This window comes from Egretta garzetta, unplaced genomic scaffold (assembly GCF_000687185.1).
Source record: "Egretta garzetta isolate BGI_Z169 unplaced genomic scaffold, ASM68718v1 scaffold589, whole genome shotgun sequence".
Lineage (NCBI taxonomy): Eukaryota > Metazoa > Chordata > Aves > Pelecaniformes > Ardeidae > Egretta > Egretta garzetta.
Genome location: NW_009266282.1, coordinates 1,086,020 through 1,108,001, shown reverse-complemented (window position 1 = coordinate 1,108,001; position 21,982 = coordinate 1,086,020). Strand labels below are relative to the sequence as shown.

The 21,982-nt window shown below is 47.3% G+C and overlaps 1 protein-coding gene across 1 annotated transcript in view; it reads left to right on the top strand.

Annotated features, from left to right (window-relative positions):
* The window catches only part of DNAH9 (dynein axonemal heavy chain 9), a 201,691-nt gene that overhangs the window by 43,327 nt on the left and 136,382 nt on the right, over positions 1 to 21,982 (top strand). The window contains 6 exon segments of the mRNA XM_035902634.1: positions 1,718 to 1,891; positions 2,612 to 2,819; positions 9,283 to 9,448; positions 10,803 to 10,905; positions 12,363 to 12,602; positions 21,222 to 21,383. Coding sequence (XP_035758527.1) covers positions 1,718 to 1,891; positions 2,612 to 2,819; positions 9,283 to 9,448; positions 10,803 to 10,905; positions 12,363 to 12,602; positions 21,222 to 21,383 — 1,053 coding nt within the window.

Below are 21,982 nucleotides of genomic sequence, written 5' to 3'. Positions count from 1 at the left end.
TCCCTCACCCACTTCTCCCCAGGGCAGAAAGCTGTAGTCCCCATTGTCTGCATGGGAAGATGTTCACACGAAGTGACTGGCCCAATGTCTCATGGGAGACCTGGGGCAGGGGAGTGAACTAAGCATGTTTTGCAAGTCCTGAACCAGCATCTAAAGCAAAACTGTCACCCCAGCTCTTGAAAAAATTCAGGTGCTCAAAAATCTCCATGCGTAGAAAGATAGAATGGGGAAAGGCAAGAAAGTGTGTGCTTACAGGGCAATATGGCAGTGCAGAAACAACCGAGCCAAAGGGACATAGTCATAGAATCATTTAGGTTGGAAAAGACCTTTAAGATCACCAAGCCCAACCGTCCCCCTAACCCTGCCATCCCGCCTTTCGAGGAAGGAATTTTTCCTGATCACAGAATCATAGAATCATAGAATGTTTTGGGTTGAAAGGGACCACTAGAGGTCATCTAGTCCAACCCCCCTGCAGGGAGCAGGGACACCGCTAACTAGATCAGGTTGCTCAGAGCCCCATCCAACCTGGTCTTGAATCCAGGGATGGAGCCTCCACTACCTCTCTGGGCAACCCCTTCCAGTGTTCCACCACACTCATTGGAAAGAATTTCTTCCTTATACCCAGTCTAAACTTACCCTGCTTCAGTTTAAAACCATCACCCCTTGTCCTGTCACAGCTGACCCTACTAAAAAGGTTGTCCCCATCTTTCCTATGGGCCCCCTTTAAGTACTGAAAGGCCGCGATCAGGTCTCCCCACAGCCTTCTCTTCTGCAGGCTGAACAAGCCCAACTCTCCCAGCCTGTCCCCATAGGAGAGGGGCTCCAGCCCTCGGATCATTTTTGTAGCCCTCATTTTTCTGATGTCCTACCTAAACCTGCCTTGGCAAAACTTGAGGCTGTTTCCCCTCGTCCCAGGTGGGTGCGGGTCGGTCTCTGCTCCCCCCTCCTGTCAGGCAGTTGTAGGGAGCAATAAGGGCTCCCCTCATCCTCCTCTTCTCCAGGCTGAACACCCCCAGTTTCCCCAGCCCCTCCCTATCAGCTCCAGACACCTCCCCAGCTTCGTTGCCCTTCTCTGCACATGCTCCAGCCCCTCCATGTCCTTCTGGGAGTGAGGGCCCCAACCCTGAACCCAGCATTCGAGGGGCGGCCTCACCAGTGCCCAGGACAGGGGCACGGTCACTGCCCTGCTCCTGCTAGGTCTCTCTCTGGTGTTTTGGTACACTGGTGTCTGCAATTCTGCTTCTCCAAAACATTGAGGCTTGAAAAGAGGCCAGAAGACAACAACTAAGTATTAATAAAGTGGTGTGATTTATGAGGAAAGACTTTAGTATGCATGCTTTGATAACCATGACCACAGATGTAGATGGATGTTATGTCCTTGTCTGTTGGAAGAAGTAGGTACCAAGGATCAATCAAGTGGTCTGTTTAGTCATAGACACGTATTTCTCTTTTTCAAATTGATCCATCTATCTAATCTCAGACATACCAAGAGTGATCAACACAGAGGATGAATTACTTAGGTGAATAAACAGGAGTGATGAGAAGAAATGAAGAAAATGAAAAATTAGGCTTAATAATAGGAAAAAGGAGAAGATTGTTACGCTGTGGAATATATTTTAAGGGCCAATCCCATTCCCTTGGACTGGGATTGATAACGTTCTCCATCACTAAGAAGTTTCTACAGGTGAGCATACTTTCTCCACTTTTTGTCTTGCAGCTTTTGGACTACAGAGTGAAGTTCAGCAAGTGGTGGGTGGCCGAATTCAAGACTATCAAGTTTCCCTCTCAGGGTACAGTCTTTGACTTTTACATTGATCCAGAAACAAAGAAGTTTGAGCCTTGGTCTAAACTTATTCCCCGCTTTGAATTTGATCCAGAAATGCCATTACAGGTACATGAACCTTGCATGCTTTTTTCTGGGAGGAATACATACATTTTAGTGACTCTATGCAGGCATTTCAATGAAGTCTTGTTAAAGGTCAGGTGCTTTGTAATAAGGGTGGCATTCTTTATGAGGGACAACTAAATTACCTTTCTTTACTGTGCTTTGACTGTGAAGACACATCCTCCATCCATCTTCTAAATATGAGTGATCTACGTGAGAAACTAGTGTGCCCAGTGTGCAGGACAGGAGGTACATTTGGCCGAGGAGTGCAGCCTACAGGGTGTGAGACAGCGTAGTGGCAAAACCCCTGAGAGACTGTGTTGTCATCCTGTGCCTGGCTGAAAGCAGAGAGGTTTTTATGATTTGGACCAAAAAAAAAAAAAGTTTCTGCAGGTAGTGAAATGCGTTTGCCAGCTACACGTTTCTTTCCTTTTAAAGTGCCAGAGTAAGCAGATGACTTGTAAAAATTGTTACCATTATAGCAAAATGTGCGTTTGTGGAGAGATCCAGATGCTACTCCCAGCATCTGGCTGTTAAGATTTCATCTGTACAAACAGTTTGATTTTAATGCCTAGCAGCAGCATATCGCTCCCTTCCTAGTGCAACATAGAAACTGGGGTCACCTCACTCATTCCTGGATCTCCGAATTTTACTTCTCTCCAGAACACGGCTGTGGGGTTGTGGCAAGGATGGGGGCTCTTACCTGCTCCGTTATACCCCTCTCAGGCTTGCCTGGTGCCCACTGCTGAGACAGTCCGCGTGCGGTACTTCATGGACAGACTCCTGGAGCGCCGGCGCCCGGTGATGCTGGTGGGCAATGCTGGCACGGGGAAGTCTGTGCTAGTGGGGGACAAGCTGTCCTCACTGGACATGGATGCATATGTGGTGAAGAAGGTCCCATTTAACTACTACACCACCTCTGCCATGCTGCAAGGTAAGGAAGAGCTGACATCTGGCTGGCAGGTTAATGAATTCCCGGGGTGCTCAACATGGTTTGGAGCGGGATGTGCACAGTGGTGCTCAGGGGATGACCCGTGGGCGAGCTGCCCGTGTCATTTGCAAGCACTATACTGACACCCGACAACTCTTAAATCCCCCTGTGAAACTCTCATGTCAGCAGACCCCTGGTTTTGTGGACGATGACATTTACCAATATGAGGATTTGAGTTCTGAACACCGTGACTCTGGTTCAGGGCTGTGCCAAAGCACATGCTTCAATCTGCTGCTGTTTTGTACAGCATGCAGTTCGTACTTGACTTGAGGTATGTCTTTAATATGCTTGAATTTAAGCCCATGCTGAATAGGATGGGTTTCTTGGCTAGGATCCAAGCTGTCTTCAGGGTGCAATGACAGGAATTGCATCCCAATTAGCACTGAGGATGGTTCTTAATGGATATGTACGGGCTGTAAGCCAGGGCTGACGATTCCTGGTGCTGTCCTCCAGGTCCTGCTGCAGCCTGACGTGTTGCCACGGAGCGGGTCCCGCACCCCCATCTCCCCAGGGGGCACAGGGCATGCTGACCTTGGAGGCCTTAGAGCCCCAGGGAATTGCTGGCTTTAGGAAGCCTATGGAATATTGCTGATGAGAATTTTGACACATCAGTAAAAAATGAAGTTTGGGACCAAGGTGAGGTCAGTTTTGCTGTGCAGGCTCTTCAGAGGTGAAGAAAAGGGAGGAAATCCTTGAAAGGTTGCTCATTTTGGAATGATGTTTTCACTTTGAGTTGACATAGAGATAAAATAACTTTTTACATGTATTTATTACTTAGGAATGAAACAAGCTGGTTTGTTTTGAGTTGAATGAGAGCCGTGGGCCACCATAAAGCAAAATGTTTCCTTTATATAGCTTAGTTTGTCCCAAATGGCCCAAAATGCTTTTGCTCCCCCAGCTCTATACAAGACCACCACCTATGAAGCATTGGCGAGGCCAAGGATTTAACCTTCACCATCTGGGTTGCTCCTGGCCAAGCAGTGCAGGGTGGGACATGCAAGGGGGCTCACAGCCCATGTCGATGCCGAAGGCAGTAAGACTCTGGAGCTTCATCCATGCTCTGACAGGCTCCCAACACTGCAAACATTTTGAGAGGTGTCAGAGCTTAATGTTGCCCTCCGAGACCAATCTGCTTGCAGAGAGGTGACAGCACAGGCTCAGCCCATGCTGTGTAGTGTGGGGCCAGAGTTAGAGCTTTCTGGGGCAGGTTTGCAGAGCTCCTGGGCCGGCGGGTGCCCACCCTCCCAGACTCTCCTGCCTGTGCCAACCAGCCCCAAGGGATGGTGCCCATGCCTCTGCCCACTGTGTGAATGCAAATTATTTGGGTTACATGTCCTTCAAGCGAAAAAAAAAGGGTAAAATCTCATATTTTGGCCAGTCTTGCAGGCCTGAGCGGTGTGATGGTCAGATCCTCCTTTTTCCCCTCCCAGGTGCCTCTTTTTCTTTTCTTCCTGTGTGGGGTCTCCATGAAATGCCCTTGAGCTGGGAAATGGGCTGAGCTGTCTGTCTGGCCCCCCCTGCCTGTGCCAACCAGCCCCAAGGGATGGTGCCCATGCCTCTGCCCACTGTGTGAATGCAAATTATTTGGGTTACATGTCCTTCAAGCGAAAAAAAAAGGGTAAAATCTCATATTTTGGCCAGTCTTGCAGGCCTGAGCGGTGTGATGGTCAGATCCTCCTTTTTCCCCTCCCAGGTGCCTCTTTTTCTTTTCTTCCTGTGTGGGGTCTCCATGAAATGCCCTTGAGCTGGGAAATGGGCTGAGCTGTCTGTCTGTCCACCCAGCTGCCTGGGTGGGGGAATGCATGCTCATTTGTCTCCATCTGGATGGGGTGAGTGTGTGCAGGTGTTGAGATTTATACAGGCAGGCCTGGCAGCACAGCCCTATTTTCTCTGGCCATGAGCTATGGGCTGAGACGGCGACTTTCTTCCCCCGCAGAGAGGAGCAAGTCATCTTGTGTGGGGATGAAGATGTTGCTGTGAGATTTGCATTGGGAAGCATGATTTATACTGCTTGGCCTGCTTCCCTACTGCTCATTTTTTAGAGTTAATTTGTCCCTTTTTGTGTAGTTTGTCAGTTGGCTGCTTTTTTTTCCCCAGCAGGCACCTTTTAAATTTGTAAAACATGGATACAAAGCAGTTTTGGAGTTGTTTTTATTTTTACTTAAAAACCTGAAAGCCGGTAATTTCTTAGACAAGGTGCTTGTTGGTGCAGGGATTTATAAGGTGCAGAGTGTGCGGCCTTTAGAGGAGGAACAGCTTCGTGATACAACCCATCCTTGCGGGCCCTGTGGGTTACGGAAGCGTCACGTGCATAGGGATTAAAAGGAGCCAGACACCCTCTCTGCCCAGGCCTGGGGCCAGTTTGGAGGTTTGCTTTGGTGCATGGTGACTCAGTGCCACTCTTGCAGCCCAGAAGGCCAACCGTGTCCTGGGTTGCATCCCCAGCAGCATGGCCAGCAGTGAGGGAGGGGATTCTGCCCCACTGCTCCACGCTGGTGAGACCCCCCCAGAGCCCTGTGTCCAGCTCAGGGGTCCCCAGCACAAGAAGGACATGGAACAGTTGGAGCAGGTCCAGAGGAGGGCTACAAAAATGATCCGAGGGCTGGAGCCCCTCTCCTATGAGGACAGGCTGAGGGAGTTGGGCTTGTTCAGCCTGCAGAAGAGAAGGCTGTGGGGAGACCTGATTGCGGCCTTTCAGTACTTAAAGGGGGCCCATAGGAAAGATGGGGACAACCTTTTTAGTAGGGTCAGCTGTGACAGGACAAGGGGTGATGGTTTTAAACTGAAGCAGGGTAAGTTTAGACTGGGCATAAGGAAGAAATTCTTTCCAATGAGTGTGGTGAAACACTGGAAGGGGTTGCCCAGAGAGGTACTGGAGGCCCCATCCCTGGGAACAATCCAGGCCAGTTTTCACGGGACTCTGAGCAACCTGATCTGGTTAAAGGTGTCTCTGCTCCCTGCAGGGGAGTGGCCTCTAAATGTCCCTTCTTACCCAAAGCCTTCAGTGATTCTCTGTGGCATTTGTTGCTCGCTCAGCTCGTTTCCCCTGGCCTGCTGCTCTCTCTGCTTTGTGCCCTCTTGGAGCTCTGCTCCATCCTTGCTCCTTCTACACTGTCCTGCCCTGCTCCTGTCATTCAGTGCCTTTCCACTCCAGATCTGCCTTGAGAAAAGGGAATAAATGTTGGTTTTTTGGTTTTGGGTTTCCTCCCCCGCCCCGATCAACAACCAGCAGGCAAGAGGAGTTGCACTTGCTCAGTCTCCTTTGCAGTGGTTGCCAGGTGCTGATGTTAGTGTGTCAGGATCTCAGAGGCAGAAGCATGGACCCTTGATTATTATTGTGAGATATGGCTTTGAATTAAAATGCAACTTTCACGAAGATGTCACTTGATCCCCAGTAATTGCATTTCAGTGTGATGAATCTCCTGCATAGTTGTTTAACCTCAAAAAGGGCTGATTTTATATGTTAACTAAAGAGTAATTAAATTTAAATTAAATGCTTATTTGAAACACTTAATTTAACTTGCTACCAGAAATTTCAAATATTGTGGTTTTATTGAAGGGGAAGAGAGACTCTGCTGAGGAAAGATTAATCATTTTTCTTAGGACAATTCATTCCTTTGTGCAGCAACTGTCTATGACAAGAAATCAGCTGAATTTTGAGGAGTGGGAAAGACAAGCTGTCTGCAATGCACTGAAGCAGTAAAAAAAAGGTGTTTTAAAGGATTTGTGGTCTGAAAAAAACAAAATATAAATCTTCCTTAATAACTTTTGCACATGACAATGAATGGCTTAAGTGTACATTTTCACCCAGAGTTTTTTATAAAAATTCCCAGTCCCATTTACATTTGCTGGGAGGACAGGCTGAGGGAGTTGGGCTTGTTCAGCCTGGAGAAGAGAAGGCTGCGGGGAGACCTGATTGTGGCCTTTCAGTGCTTAAAGGGGGCCTCTAGGAAAGATGGGGAAAATCTTTTTAGTAGGGCCAGCTGTGACAGGACAAGGGGTAATGACTTTAAACTAAACCAGGGTAGGTTTAGACTGGATATAAGGAAGAAATTCTTTCCAATGAGTGTGGTGAAACACTGGAAGGGGTTGCCCAGAGAGGTACTGGAGGCCCCATCCCTGGGAACAATCCAGGCCAGTTTTCACGGGACTCTGAGCAACCTGATCTGGTTAAAGGTGTCTCTGCTCCCTGCAGGGGAGTGGCCTCTAAATGTCCCTTCTTACCCAAAGCCTTCAGTGATTCTCTGTGGCATTTGTTGCTCGCTCAGCTCGTTTCCCCTGGCCTGCTGCTCTCTCTGCTTTGTGCCCTCTTGGAGCTCTGCTCCATCCTTGCTCCTTCTACACTGTCCTGCCCTGCTCCTGTCATTCAGTGCCTTTCCACTCCAGATCTGCCTTGAGAAAAGGGAATAAATGTTGGTTTTTTGGTTTTGGGTTTCCTCCCCTGCCCCGATCAACAACCAGCAGGCAAGAGGAGTTGCACTTGCTCAGTCTCCTTTGCAGTGGTTGCCAGGTGCTGATGTTAGTGTGTCAGGATCTCAGAGGCAGAAGCATGGACCCTTGATTATTATTGTGAGATATGGCTTTGAATTAAAATGCAACTTTCACGAAGATGTCACTTGATCCCCAGTAATTGCATTTCAGTGTGATGAATCTCCTGCATAGTTGTTTAACCTCAAAAAGGGCTGATTTTATATGTTAACTAAAGAGTAATTAAATTTAAATTAAATGCTTATTTGAAACACTTAATTTAACTTGCTACCAGAAATTTCAAATATTGTGGTTTTATTGAAGGGGAAGAGAGACTCTGCTGAGGAAAGATTAATCATTTTTCTTAGGACAATTCATTCCTTTGTGCAGCAACTGTCTATGACAAGAAATCAGCTGAATTTTGAGGAGTGGGAAAGACAAGCTGTCTGCAATGCACTGAAGCAGTAAAAAAAAAGGTGTTTTAAAGGATTTGTGGTCTGAAAAAACCAAAATATAAATCTTCCTTAATAACTTTTGCACATGACAATGAATGGCTTAAGTGTACATTTTCACCCAGAGTTTTTTATAAAAATTCCCAGTCCCATTTACATTTGCTGGTCTTCCCTAATTACAAAGAATTGTTCCTCACCGTGCTGTGCTATGTAGCACCTTATAGGTCTGTTGACAACCCAAAACTGTGTAAATGAAACAAATTCTGCCTCCATTGTCAGGAGGAGCCCGAGGACGCTGTCCAAGTTAAGCACGTGGCAGAAAACCCATCCCAGGGTGTGGGCAGAAGAGAGCTACTCCTGTCTGCTTTTCCACTTCCTGAGTCAGTAAAGGTTGCTTGGGCTGCAATCAAAGGAATCAATAACCTATAAAACATTATGTGCAGCAACGTGGGGGTGATTTTTATTAAATATTAGCCCATCATTATAAATACTCCCCACGTTTCATAATCTAGAGCAACATATAACCTCAGCCTGCTGCTGAAACAAATTAAAATCTTCCAAAGCTTTGAAATAGGAAACTTTTCTCTCTGTGATTTCCCTTGCTTGTGCATGACTCTACTTAAAACTGGGTGGTAATTTGGCAGCTCATGTTGGAAATGAGTCTTGTCACATTATCTGGAGGTTTGGGTAATGCTGGGGAGGGGATCAGGGAATTTCTGGGTATTTGGTGTATTTAAATGAAAAATGTTATTTTGTTTGTCCTAAAGATGTCCAGGAATTTGGCCGAGAAATCATTTATTACTTCTGTCTAATGGGGGTAAAAAAAAATTCACCTTCACTCACAAAATCAGCTTGGCTCAGGGGTTTCTGTGCCTACAGCATCTCCTTTTTCCCTTCCCAGTGCCTAGCCACTACTGCCCGTGCTAACGGCACAGTCGCTGTGTAGCTGGGGCGGGCAGCAGAGGACATTCACTGCTCTGTTGTATGGATCAGAATAACCTCAGCAAGCAAGATTTCATTTTGAAAACTACGCAGAAGGGATTCCAAATGCTTTATCTCATATGAAAAGTTTTTACTTGGTCTGAAGTAGACCTGTTTTGCAGAAGACCTAGTTTTGATGTATTTTGTTTGAAAGGAGGAATTGGGAGCTTTCTGATTTGGGTCGAGTCAGACCGCAGAGCTGCCCAAGGGTCCCTGCCGGCCCCATGCAGGACTCCCCATGGTTCTGTAGCTGCAGCTCGGGCACAGCCACCGTCCTGCTGGTAAGCAGCACCCTGTGCTGAGACCTTTCCTCCCCAAAAAGCAATAAACAGCCTAGATGCCAGCTGGGCTGCAAGATGAGCCCTTGCCTGTCCTGTGCATAGCTCAGCTCCTCCTGGGGCTGCTGTAGCTACACACAACATGGATTCAAGCTGGGTTGAAAAATAATTTTTTTTGCAGCAATGACCCTCCCAGTAGCTTAGTTTTGCACCTCTGCCTCCATACAGGTGTGCTTGAGAAACCTCTGGATAAGAAGGCTGGCAGAAATTACGGCCCTCCAGGTACCAAGAAGCTTATCTACTTCATCGATGATCTAAACATGCCTGAAGTGGACGCTTACGGCACGGTGCAGCCCCATACACTGATTAGACAGCACCTGGACTATGGCCACTGGTAGGAGGCTGCTTGCGCTTGGCCATTCAAGACCTTTTTGTTTAGCTCCAGCATTGGGGATGGGGTTTGAGAGTAGATTAAAGTGTGGTTCCCCCTTCCCATCCTGCGTCTGCCATCACGTTCCCCTGGGCTGGCCTGGAGCTGGCTCTTAGTGAACCAAGCATATTGTGCTTTCCCTTCTCCCTGGCAAATGAACTCACTTGCTTACAGCTTGGCTGAAAGGAGCTTTGCTCTGCTCTAGCTGCAGCTTGTGGCTGTGGTCCCAGTGCAAAGCCCGCAAAGGGAGCATGATGCTCAGCCTCGATGCCCTGTGATATGGAGGAAGGCCATGGATTTGGCCTCAGCTGGGGTGAACCGCCCCTGCTGTGAGCACCTAATATTGTTTTCAGTCAGGCAGCAGCAAATAAGCATTTTCTAGGCAGAGGTAATTTGAAGGAAAAACGGTGACAGTGTTTTGGAAGAAGATTGGTGCATTTTACACTGTAGCCAGCAACACTGCATGGGACAGCAGTATTTGCACCTCTCCCCATGGGGAGTACAGGGCAGGGACTCACAGAAATTTCCATTCTCCCAAGCTGCATGCTTGCCTGAGCTTGGCCAAAAACTTCCCAAGTATGGAGACAGCAGACGGGAGACAGAAATTTTTGGCTGTGGATGTCGGGAAGTTGAGCAGAAAGAGGGTTCTGCTGGTTGTTTGGGGGCATTGGAGGCACCGGGGGACACAACACGCCACGTGCCCCCTCCAAGGCATGCCCAGGCTTTCTGCCCATGCTGTCTGCAGCGTCTGCCAGGGTGTTGCATACTCAATGTCCCCTCTCACAGCCCGTGGGGCCGCAGTTCGCTCTGCGGATAGCGAGGAGTGAGATGGGCAAAGCTTGCCACAGCCCTTGGGCTGTCCTGGCCCTGGTAGGGGGGTAGGCCCTTGCTGGGACTGCTCCTTGGGCTGCACTCCTGGCTCCGCTGGCAGCCTCCCCATCCTTCCCATGTAGGCAGGGGGTGGGCAGCTGCATCTGGCAGCAGCAGCCTGCTTGCCCCTGTCCGAGGCTGGCTTGACCCAGATGCACTCCCACAGTTTTCTACAATTTCCATGCAAGTACAACCTGTGAACTTTGCTCAGTGCTTGTACTGGCTTATCGAAATATTAGCTACAGGTTGTTGAAGCTGAAAAATTTCCATCAAGAGCCAGGCTTGTGTGTGCCAGGCCATGTACAGGCATGCAGGCAAGCCTGGGCCCTGCCTTGGCAAGATGCAGAATTTGACCCAGCTGAAGACAACTGGACATTGCCAGCCAATGGACATGTGCCGGGCTGTGCAGGCTGTGGTCACTGTGCCACTGCTTTTGTTTTGCCCAAAGGTACGACAGGACCAAGCTGTCACTGAAGGAGATCAGGAACGTGCAGTACGTGTCATGCATGAATCCAACTGCGGGGAGTTTCACCATCAACCCGCGTCTGCAGGTAAAGCTCTGCGCAATAGCAGGCACATTTTAGGGTGGATTACTTAAGTGTGAGGCCAGAGGAAAACCACTGGCAGATCCTGCTGTCATTTTATTAGTAGAAATGGCATGAGTCTCTCAAGTGACCGTAATTTCTAATGGTGAAGCAACAGACTTATTCCCTTATTCCCTTTTTTGTTTTTCCTCACATTCTGCTGCTCAGTCAGAGGAAGAAGTCACAAGTTGCCAGCCCGATTAACACCTACTTTCAGGACAGCCTTCTGGTTCATACAGACAGATTTTGCCTTCATTTAGCTCATGTTTTTCTCTGGAACACAGTTCATTAAAGCTTTTTGGTTTCTAAAATTTCCTGATGGAGGTGGCAGTGTATTCTCATTAAAAGGAAGAGTGGAGGTGGAAAACCCAAACAAACACCACCACTCCCACCCCCCACCCCCCAAAACAGTACAAGTGCTGATAGTAACAGAAGTCTGGATTTGGGAAGAGATCTTAAACCTCAGGACTTGATGTCTGGGAACTGAGTGGTAGTTCTGAGATTACTTACCCTTTTCTCCAAGGTATGAGGAGTGGCAGAGCCTGGTCAGAGGCTGTCCCCTATGCCTGCAGATCAAAACCACAGAGCTGGTCCTGTTGGCATCCAGGAGGGACAAACGGCAGTCAGAGGGCCAGTGCCCTTCCTCACTGTGTGGCAGGGGTTTGCCATGCTATAGGAGGGGAAGCTTGGCCCATGAGCAGTAATGGAGAAATGCCCTGAGAAACGGGTGCCGAAGCAAGAGCAGCCGTAACTTGGTGGTGTGGCTGCTGCAGGGAGAGATCCTGCTTGTAACAGGGCAGGCAGGGACCTCATGGCCATTGGGGAGTCCAGGTGGTGGCAAATTGATTCCCTCATGGAGAAATGTCATGACAAGTGTCAGCCCAGGCCCTGGATCCTCTTTAGCAAGGGACTCTGTTGTGTTAAAAAGAAGCATCGTGTGACTGGAAACGGGCATCTTCTCTGTCTTTTCAGGTTCCAAATCAATAAAGGGGGCTTCTAGGACATAGCACCTTGTAGGGTCTGTTCCTAACAGAGACAGCAATTAGGCTTCATCAGAGGTCAGTGGGACCTTCAGAGTCCTTCAGCTCTTCAGTGGACTGAACTTCCAGCATAGCAGATGTGAAATGCAGTTGAAAATCTCTTATTTAGTGAGAGGAATGATGTCACTTGCCAACTGTCCTCTGCTGGGAAAATGGAAGAGGGAAATAGCCTTGTTCAGGTGGACTTCAAGACATAGAATCACAGAGCATCCCAGGTCAGAAAGGACCTCAAAAGATCATCTGGTCCAACCGCTCATGGGAAAGGCAGCCTGGATGAGATTATCTAGCACTGTGTCCAATCATATCAAGTCCCCAAGTGTATTCTGCTTGAGAGGTGGTTGTTCATATCTCTGACCTTTCCATGTCTTCCTTTCTCTTCCTCAGCGTCACTTCTGTGTCTTTGCTCTCTCCACCCCTGGTCAGGATGCCTTGTCCAGGATCTACAGCACCATTTTAGTGCAGCACCTGACAAGTGGGAATTTCTCAGGGGCTGTGCAAAAATCAGCTCAGCAGCTGATTGCCCTGGCCCTGGGACTGCATCAGAAAGTAGCTTCTAGTTTCTTGCCAACGGCTATCAAGTTCCATTATGTTTTCAACCTGAGAGACTTCTCCAATATCTTCCAGGTAAGTGCAGTTGTTTTCCTGTGGTATTTTGGAGCTTGTTCCAAGGCCATGGGAGGCTGTGGACATGTGTTCCCCTGGCCCAGCTAGCCTTGGTGAACAAAATGCAGTCTCCTGCCTAGCAATGACACAGCATGTGTCCCCTGAATAAAGGACTTTGAGCCATCCCCTAATTCCTGATTGCTTTTGGATGGATTCCAGAGCCATCATCCATGGCTTTGAGGAACATCAGTTAGAAGTTTGTTTATTTTCCAGCCTCCTGTGGTCAATGGGGAGGGATGAACAGCTCCAGAAGGAGGTGCAGGTTTCGGGTGGGTTGAAATGCCCTCTGGCTGTAAAAGGGACCAACTGAAGGGAGCTCTGGGCTCCTGACTTCAGCACAGCACAAGTGACCATTGAAGAGTGTGATGGAGCTGGACTTGTCTTTGTGAGCCTCAGTTCCACATGAGTAAACGTAGGGATTAATGGCACTGCTTCACCACACAGGGAAATTATTTTATTGCACTGAAGCGGGTGGTGGCTACTTAGTGGGCTACTGGCCCTGAAGATAGGAGAGTAGTAACTAGCTCAACTGGTCTGCCTAGAGCCAGTACAGCTTGTTGGCCTATACTGGCACATTCTCTTAGTTTCTCGATGGTCAGGTACTCAGCACGTGCATGAAGGATGGCATTTAAAGAGTTGATAAACAAATCAAAACGAGCTTTGACTTAATTGTTGAAACTGAGTTACCACTGCAGCCAGTTCTGTGCCAAGGGGAAGTTGTTCAGCTTTAGAAATGTTTTCTTCCAACAGTGGAGATATTTTTTTTTCCCCCTAGAAATCTCATGATTTGAAGCAGTGGATATTACTGCTCAAAGAGCCTTTCAGAGTTTAAGTCTGATTAATAAAGTTTGAGAACGTTATCAGTAGCCAAATCAAGAGGTTTGAAATACTATAACCTGTTGTAAAACCTCAGTTTGTAATTTGTTGCTGTCCTTATTAACGTCTGTTTTACAAAGTAGGTACTGAAAGTTCAGTGCCTTGTGGTCTGGTCCTTCAGACAGGAGTTGAAGTAATGCCAGGCAATGGGAAATCTAAGAACAGGACCTTGAAAAAGTTAGTAATTCTATTGGGTCAAGAAGGAATCAGGCTTGTCACTTGTGCTCAGCTAAACATCAGCAGCCTTTGACATCTGCTGGGCCAGAGAGTAGGAGCGGTGACAGGAGCTCAAATGCCTTTTTGTTTATCACATGGCTGCAGAAGTCACAGGGGTCTGGCTTCTTGGACTCATAACGTTTATTTAAATCATGGTTCAAGTTTTCTTGAAATCCTTCCTTATCTTTTGCTGTTCATTCTTGTTTATTCCTTACCTTAAATATTCTTGAGGTTTTGAGATCTCCTGATTTCCTGTTTTAGCTCTGCTGGAACACAATTTTTTTCCTGAAATTGAGTGTGAAAGAAGCTCTGGACTCTGGTAATTCATTTCCACGTGTTCCATATATTCATAATTTAGCTTGAGCTCTCTTGTCCAATCCCCTGCTCTATCAGGGCTAATTTCAATGTTAGGTCAGGCTGATCAGACAAGTTTTGAATGTTTCCAAGGCTGGAGTTGCCATAGCCTCCCTGGCCCTTGTTGCACTGCTAAATCCACCCTGTGGTGAAGTTCATATATTTTTATTTCAATTGTAATTTCCCTTCCTGCAATTTGTGTTTGTTGCCTCTTGTCCTTTTGCTATGCACCTTCAAAAAAAAAAAAAATTGGTTCAGTCTTCTCTATAACACGCCATTAGGTAGTTGTAGACAGCAGTAAGATGCCCCTTCGCCTTTTCCCTGGGCTGAACAAACCCATTTCTCCCAGCCTTTCCTTGCATGTCCTGTGCTCCACCATTTTACAGTCTTGGTGGCCTCCATTGAACTTGCTCATACATGTCAATGTCCTTTTCGTACTGGGGGACACAAAAGTGGATCAAGCCTCACACAGCTTTTCTCTAGCTTGTCAAGGTCCCTCCCTTTAGTGTAATAACCATTCTGCTTGGTCAGCATCATCTGCAGACCTGCTGAGAGTGCACTGCCCAAGTCATGGAGGAAGATATTAATCCTGCCCTGTTACCAACCCCTGAGGAACACTGTTGGTAGGTAGTTGGCCTCTAGTTAGAACTTTGAGCCTTGTGGTCCAGCCAGTTCTCCACCCACATTGCAGTCCACCCATCTGGTCCATGTTCTTCTATGATGCTTGATGTGATGGCATCTTGGGAAAAAGAAAGTAGAAAAAAAAAAAAGAGGGAACCAAACCAACCAACCAACCAAATCCCAAAAAGCAGGGCCATCTGAGTTCCCAGGGCCTGTGGGAAGATGAGAATTGGTGGATGTAAGGCACTTGTCAGTGCATAATGCCTTTTTCAAATTCCTTTTAAACCCAGGCGAATATCAAACATTTAAGTAGGGCCTTACAAGCCCAACTTGATTCCCTTTGTCAAAACTTCCTGACAGCTTTTATGATGAGTTCTGTGTTAATTGTCTCATTACAAAACACTCCAAGAACCCGTATCTTAATTGCTTCAGCCAATGAAGAATAAATGAGTTTAGACCTGGTATGCACGTGAGTGTTGCGCAGAACAAGTCAGTAGTTAATGTTTTCAGCAGACAGATATGCGGATTCATTGCTTTCGTGTTTGTCCTTCTGTACCCAATACCCATTGCCACCTGGCCTGAGCTGATCAGGCTGATGTGTGTTGTTGGGTGTGAGGGTTCAGCTGAAGGTGACTCCAGGAGGTGTTCATTCCAAATGATGGCAAAACACCAGCGAGCTTTATCTAGACAAATAAAGGTATTGGTGAAACCAAAAGGAAAAAGAGCAACCTATAAACCCTGGGGTTGAAGACTTGACTGGCAGCAGTGGGCTGACTTTGTCAAACACTCTTCATGTTTGTCCTGACTAATTGGAATGATCATCTCTGGGGATCTGAGCATCTTTAGTGGGAATCCTTTTTGCCTGCCTAGTCATGCCCTCTCCCTCAGCAGAGAAAAACAGGCATTTCTGTGTGTAGTTCAGGTTCAGCTTATCCTCACGGAAACATGAAAACACACATGGAATTCTCTTCTCATGGAGAAGAGCTCAGAGGAACTGTGTTTGTGGAGCACCTCATTGACTGGAGGTGAAAGGAGTCTGAGGTGACTGTCCTGTTGTCAGTCATTCGTGCTTTGCGGGTCTAAGGTGGAATTTGGCTCCAGTTTAAGATGCTCAGATTCAGGTGTGTGATGATATCTAGGTTCTCCCAAGGCTGGGGAGGGCAGAAGGCTGTCCAGCTCCCCCTGCCAGGGGCACAGGTGGGGTTTCACTCTGTTGCCCAAGTGTGGATGTCTAGTGCTTTTTGAAACATGTTAGGACATCCCACCTAGACTCCAGAGGCTGTACAAAGAAACAGGTGTCTTTGTGTTGTATCTGCCTGCCCCATGTGGGTGTCTTGTCCAAACTGCTTGAGCTGTGATGCTTTTGAGGCTCCCTTGGCTGTAGAGTAGGTGTCCCTTGAGATGAACCATCTAGTTGTGTTGACTTGGGAAGGTCATGGGAAATCCCAGGCATTTGTACACAATCATGATTTTATCCACTGCTCTCACTTGATTTTTTCCTCTGTACTTCACTCACAGCAGGACAACCCTAAATGTCTCAGCACTGTCCTCAGTGGTGCCAGTCCTTCTCTGGCATCAGCTGGCCAAGAGCCATGGGGTGGAACTTTGGTTCAGGCTCTCACATAGAAACAAGCCGGTCTTTCCTGTGTGGCACCAGGGTAACGTGTGTGTGCCCACCATGGAGGGGCTGGCTCCCCAGTGGGGAACATGAGTTTCTGGGGAGGTAGGGACTGGCAGAAGGGCTGTGGGTGAAGAAGGGGAGAAGGAAGCCAGCACATGGCATGGTTTCTCTGATGAGCACACAAACATATTCAGATCACTGCTGACCTGGAAACCCACTGGGTCTGGATTGAAGGATGCTCCATTCCAATTTTGGAAAAGAAAAACAAGGAGCCTCAAAATCCATGATCATCCTCAATCCCCTGGGCTCATGAGCTGGTTTTGAATGGTTACAGAAGGCTCAGCAAGTACTGTAAAACCTATCTATAATAAACACCTTAAATTTGCTGTCACATCTTGCTGGAAATGTTCAGGGTGAGGAGAGGCTGGAAACCACAGTCCAGGATGATGAGCAAGAAGGGGCTGGAGTAGGACTAGGCATGATGTGAAGGAATGGCAGCCATAGTTCCTTGTCCTTGCACTGATGTTACTATTGCAGGGGCAAGGTCACCCTCAGCCCTTTATAATCCTCTGGGCTCATCAGAAGGCGTTATCTGTTACTTTCCCTCTGGGGGAAAGTAGTGGGTCCTCTCTGTGGTTAAAGTCCAACACTACTTTGGCTTGCATTTCTATGGCACCTTTTCATGCCTCTGGGACCCACCATGCACTGCAGAGCTAAATTGATTGGTACGCTCCAGGCAATTTACCCTTGATTAAAGAAGACAGGTTTCTGCAGTGACAGAGTTGTGAATTATGCTTTTTAAAAATATATTCCCTGCTGGCTCACCTCAGAGAAAACCCTGTCGCTGTCTTTTTTTTCCATCTGAAAGGGTTACCATGGTATTATGCTCTGAATTATATCTGTCATCTCTGTAAAATAATAATCATAGACTCAGCAGGGTCGTATTTTGCTTTTTATTCCCATTTCTAACAAGATTTTCAAGCAGCATGTCACATTAAGATGCGCAGCAGTTGAGGAGGAACAGCATCTCTCTCTTCCTGACAGCAAGATGATAGCAGTGGCTCCGGCATGCCTTGCTCCAGCTGAGCTTCACCTCCACGCGGTCTTTAGCGTCCAGCAGACTTCACACTCCTTTGCACAGGGAGGGATTTTCATATTTAACTCTGCTTGAACTTGCTAAAGAGCCCTGCAAACTTCAGGCTTGCAAATCCCAAAAAGCACCTTGTGCATTGCCCGCTGGTGTGTGGCTGGAGGGGGGACTGATGTGGGGTCGGCAGCACTTTCATCTCATTCCTTGGTCTGGCCCAGTTGTTTGGCATGACTGAGCCCTGGGCTTGGTTGGGATCTGGCTGCCTGAGCCAGTCTGGTTTCAGAGTTTCCCCCTCTTTCTGTCTTGCACTCTCTGCTATTTCTCTTCCTAACAGGGGCTGGTTATGGGCTACTCCACCACAGGCAGCAGCCACAGACGAGTATGCGATGCCAATGGGGTGGCTGGAGCCCCTCATCAATCCACCCTGATTAGCATATTTTGAAATTGGTACAATGTCTTTAAATAGGACTCTGGGTTCGTGGCCCAAATGCTGTTGATAGTAATACTGTGGTTGTCACCATTTGCACGTCATCACTGTCCTCAAAGAGGTCAGGCTACCCTGGGACCCCCAAAAGTTACATCAGGAAAGAGGTGAGCAATGTGCTTAGAGCAACAGCTCAGGATGGCTGGAAAGAGGTAATTACGCAGCACAAGTTTTTATTATTTTAAATGTTATTTAGACTGAAAAGAGAAAAAGGTAATTTATTTTTTTTACCTTTTTATGCCTGGGATGTTTTCTGTTGTGTCACCTTCTGAGCTCCCCGTCTGTGGGACTGTGTTAGCTCTCTCTTCGCATTCACCCCCGCGCTTGCCTCCCAGCCCAGTGGGCAGGGCAGGCTGTCCCGTGCGTCCTGGTGCTTCACTCCTCTCTCTGGGTCACCCGTAACAGCACTAGCAGGAAGCCAGCCTGCTGGCAGGGAGCCCTGCGGGATGCAAAGCTTTAGAAATGGAAATAATCACTTTAGCAAGCCTAGTGTCCAGAATTCACATTATGTTGCTTCCGACTCTGATTTCCTGACGTGTTATAGTTTTGCAGGCTTTGCCAGAATGGCTTGAATGTTTCTGGTGCTTTTGATTTTATTTTGTTTTGTTTTGTTATGTTTTGTTTTATACCCAAACATTCAGCTTCTCTGTACATGTAGGTTTTATTGCACTCTAGGTAGCAGTCTGCAAAATCTTTGACTTCCCATGATTGTCTTGTATGTGCCGAGGCCTCTTCTGTTTCTTTTGGCGACATATGTTTCTATGTGCAATATGTTTCCATGCAAAGACAAAGCACACATCTCCTCCACGCATGCTCCTGAGAGCGTGTTAGGGTGCGAAGAGAAACAAAAATTGAAATGTCTCTCTCCACTGGACCATCAGACCATTTGACTTCTAATATCTTCTTTGAAGAGCTGCTCTACTGCCAGAAATCATTTAGCCATGTGATATAGGACATTTTGGTGTTGTGGGCAGTCCCAGAGCTGTGCATCTCACTGTAGAAAAATGAGCGATCCTTTTATTGGTGAGTGGCTTGAAATTAAATCTAGACCACCTGAACTTACAGATGAAGCAAATGGTATTGCATGGAAGCTGCTCTTGCATGGAAGGCTTCTGAAGTTTCGTGGAGAACCAATGGTTGTGTGACAGGGATACAACTAAAGAGAGCTGGCTGGAACGTGTGGCTGGGCTAGATGGTTTTTGGAGACAATTCCTGGTCAGCGGACAGTGCTAACACCATATTTGAGGCACTGCTGTGGGCTAGGACTCGTTTATGGAGCCATGGTGGGAATTGTCCTGCCCCAGGCCAGGGCTGCTAACTGCCCAGATGTGCTGATGTTGCAAAGCGTTAGCTGACTGATCCTCATCACTGTTTGCAGAACGCTGATGGGCGGCAGATATATCTCCTGGACTTTCCCGAGCACAGCTGTGTGGGTGCAGAGCATGTGAGGTCCTGCTGGGAGGGGACACGCTCCCTGGCAGGCTGATGGGGCCACGGGTGCCCTTTACTCTCCTCCTTCTCATGGACATCATGGGGACAAAACCAAGTAACTAGCTGAGGTCAGGTCCTGCCTCATCAGAGCCGCGACAGCCCGTCTCCACTGGCACGTTGATGCATGATGACAACACGGCAGACAAGCCTTACTGGGATGATTAGCATATTCCTCGTTTCCATGCCAAATACACATCATCTCCTGGGGTGATTATTAAACTGCTGAGGAGACTGTCACTCAGAATTACCCGGTAATAAATCCTGATATGATGAGTCTTGGCTGGAGGGTGGTGGTTCCCCCACAGCCCAGCTCCGTGCTCCTCGGCAGGGTGGTGGCAATCCCCTCACACCCCGATGGGCACAGCTGCTCCTCTCAGCAAAGACATCTTCTGGTGTTTTGATATTTTATTGCCAGTGTCATGATATTTGATATCATTGCCTAGAGAAGCCTCGGTGGGGTGGAGAGGACTTTCTAATCAGCTTCTGGCCTTTCTGGCAAAGGATGAGAAGCTGCAAGATTTGGCTGAAATACAGCCTGAGGACTCAACAGCCAGATGGATAAAACTTGGCAAAGGGCAAGGGATTATCCATTTTTTTAGAGGTTTTTTTTTTGCATGCTGGCACCATGCCTACCACAGATGCAGTGGCCCCTGATCATGCATCCTTCATGCATCCCAGCCACAACCACCAGGGCATCTTCTGGAAGCTCAGCCACACACATGGAGCATCCCCGTTGTTCTTTGGAGACGCAGCTGGTTGTGTTCATGGAAGAGTCTGGTCGCTCTGCTGAGAGGAGCAAGGAGGGTCATGTCTGCAAAGCGAGAAAAGGGGAGATGTTCAGCCGTTAAGTTAATAAAGTGATTACAGATTTGGGAAACATGGATTTTCTTTCCTCTGAGATAGCCTTACAGGTGCTTGCATCAACAACACAACTTTCGTGGCTTGAGGTGTGTTTAGAGTGACTGAGTATTTTTTTTTTTTTCTTTTTTTTTTAAAATCAGTTTAGGACCTGGCAGGTTTCACCTTTCTCTCTTTGAGTTGTCAGCTCTTCTCACTTACTGTTTTTTTTCTGAAATAAATAAAAAAACAGTTTGGCAGCTGTAATGACAAATGTGAAACCCGAACAATTTGAGCCATGGGCCAGTGAGCTGACAGAGACTGCTTTACATTGCTTTTAATACATTTTATATTTTATATCTAAATAATTAGATGTTAAGAAAAAAAGCTGTGCATTTAATTCATGCCATTGAAAACCCTGTGCGCTATTAACAGATTAGGCGTCACCTCCTTGAAATATAATTCTTTTATGCATTTTAATAGAGTTCATGGTAAACATACTGTGATAAGCGGACAGTAACTAATATTTCTTGCAGGCAGAATGCACCTAATTAAAATTAATTGATTAAAAAAAAATCATTGCCACTAAAATTTCCAAATTATTTTTTCTTCTTGACAAAGCACCCATGGTGTGGTGTGGGCATGCAAAAAGCCATGCGTCTGGGCTGGTGCCTGACTGTGCGTGTTCTTTGCTGCTGAGATGAGGACTGCCAGCCCAGCCAGGTGGCATCGGCGATGCTGTTCATCAAAATGAACATAAAAAATATAAACTGCTCTGGGAGACTGGGGGCAATGAAGGGCAGGTTCTCCGGGGGCTGTTGAGTAGGGAAGTTGCAGGTTGCAACTTCAGATGTTCAGCTGCAGGTTGCTCTGATAACTCTGCCTTTAGAGTGATTCAGCCCCGTTCTAGCATGATAGCCTGGAAGCTGTGGGTGAGGTCAGTCCCTTAGGGGCACAACTGGATTTTCTGACTGTCTCTGCTCTCCACAGGGCCTTCTGTTTTCAACCCCCGAATGCCTGAAACAACCCCAAGATCTAGTGAAGATCTACCTGCATGAGGCAAACCGGGTGTATCGGGATAAGATGGTTGAAGAAAGTGATTATGATACCTTTGATAAAATCCAGCTGGACATGGTGAAGAAATTCTATGATGTAAGTGTTGAGGTTCATAGCTATGACAGCAAAAATAGTTCCTTGGGAAAGCAAAGTTTGACCCAAGGTTTGCCCACCTCTCACTTGCCTGGAGGGCAATGGTCTTGATGGAAGCCTGGGAGCAAAATTACTGTCATCCATATTCTGGGCTGCCAATGTTGTGATATGGGTAAATGTTGCAGTCTGTAAGGGCACTGGGGAGAGGAGATTTGGGTTCTGTGAATTAATTAAATTCCTTTATTTAAGTGCTTTGAGTCTCATGTGGCAAAAGCAGGAGAAGGGTCAGATCCCTGGTCTTGATGGGAGCAAAGTGATTTCACAGGAACAAATCCTCAGCGCTTTCCCTTTTTCCAAAAAATCTTTCAAATGAAAGCTCTAGGCCTGTTTTCCTTCAGGCCTGGCATCACCCAGCAGTGCTGCCATATGGATCACACAAGTATCACTGAAGTGCAGAAAGTGCTTTTTCCTCCACGTGTTATCATTGTCCATGCAACTGTTGAATGTTAGGGCTATTGCCACAGGGCTTTTCTGGTGACCACGTTCTCTTACGGTAATGAGTGGAGTTTTTGTGGTTCGCAGAAAGTTGTCAAAGCAAAGGG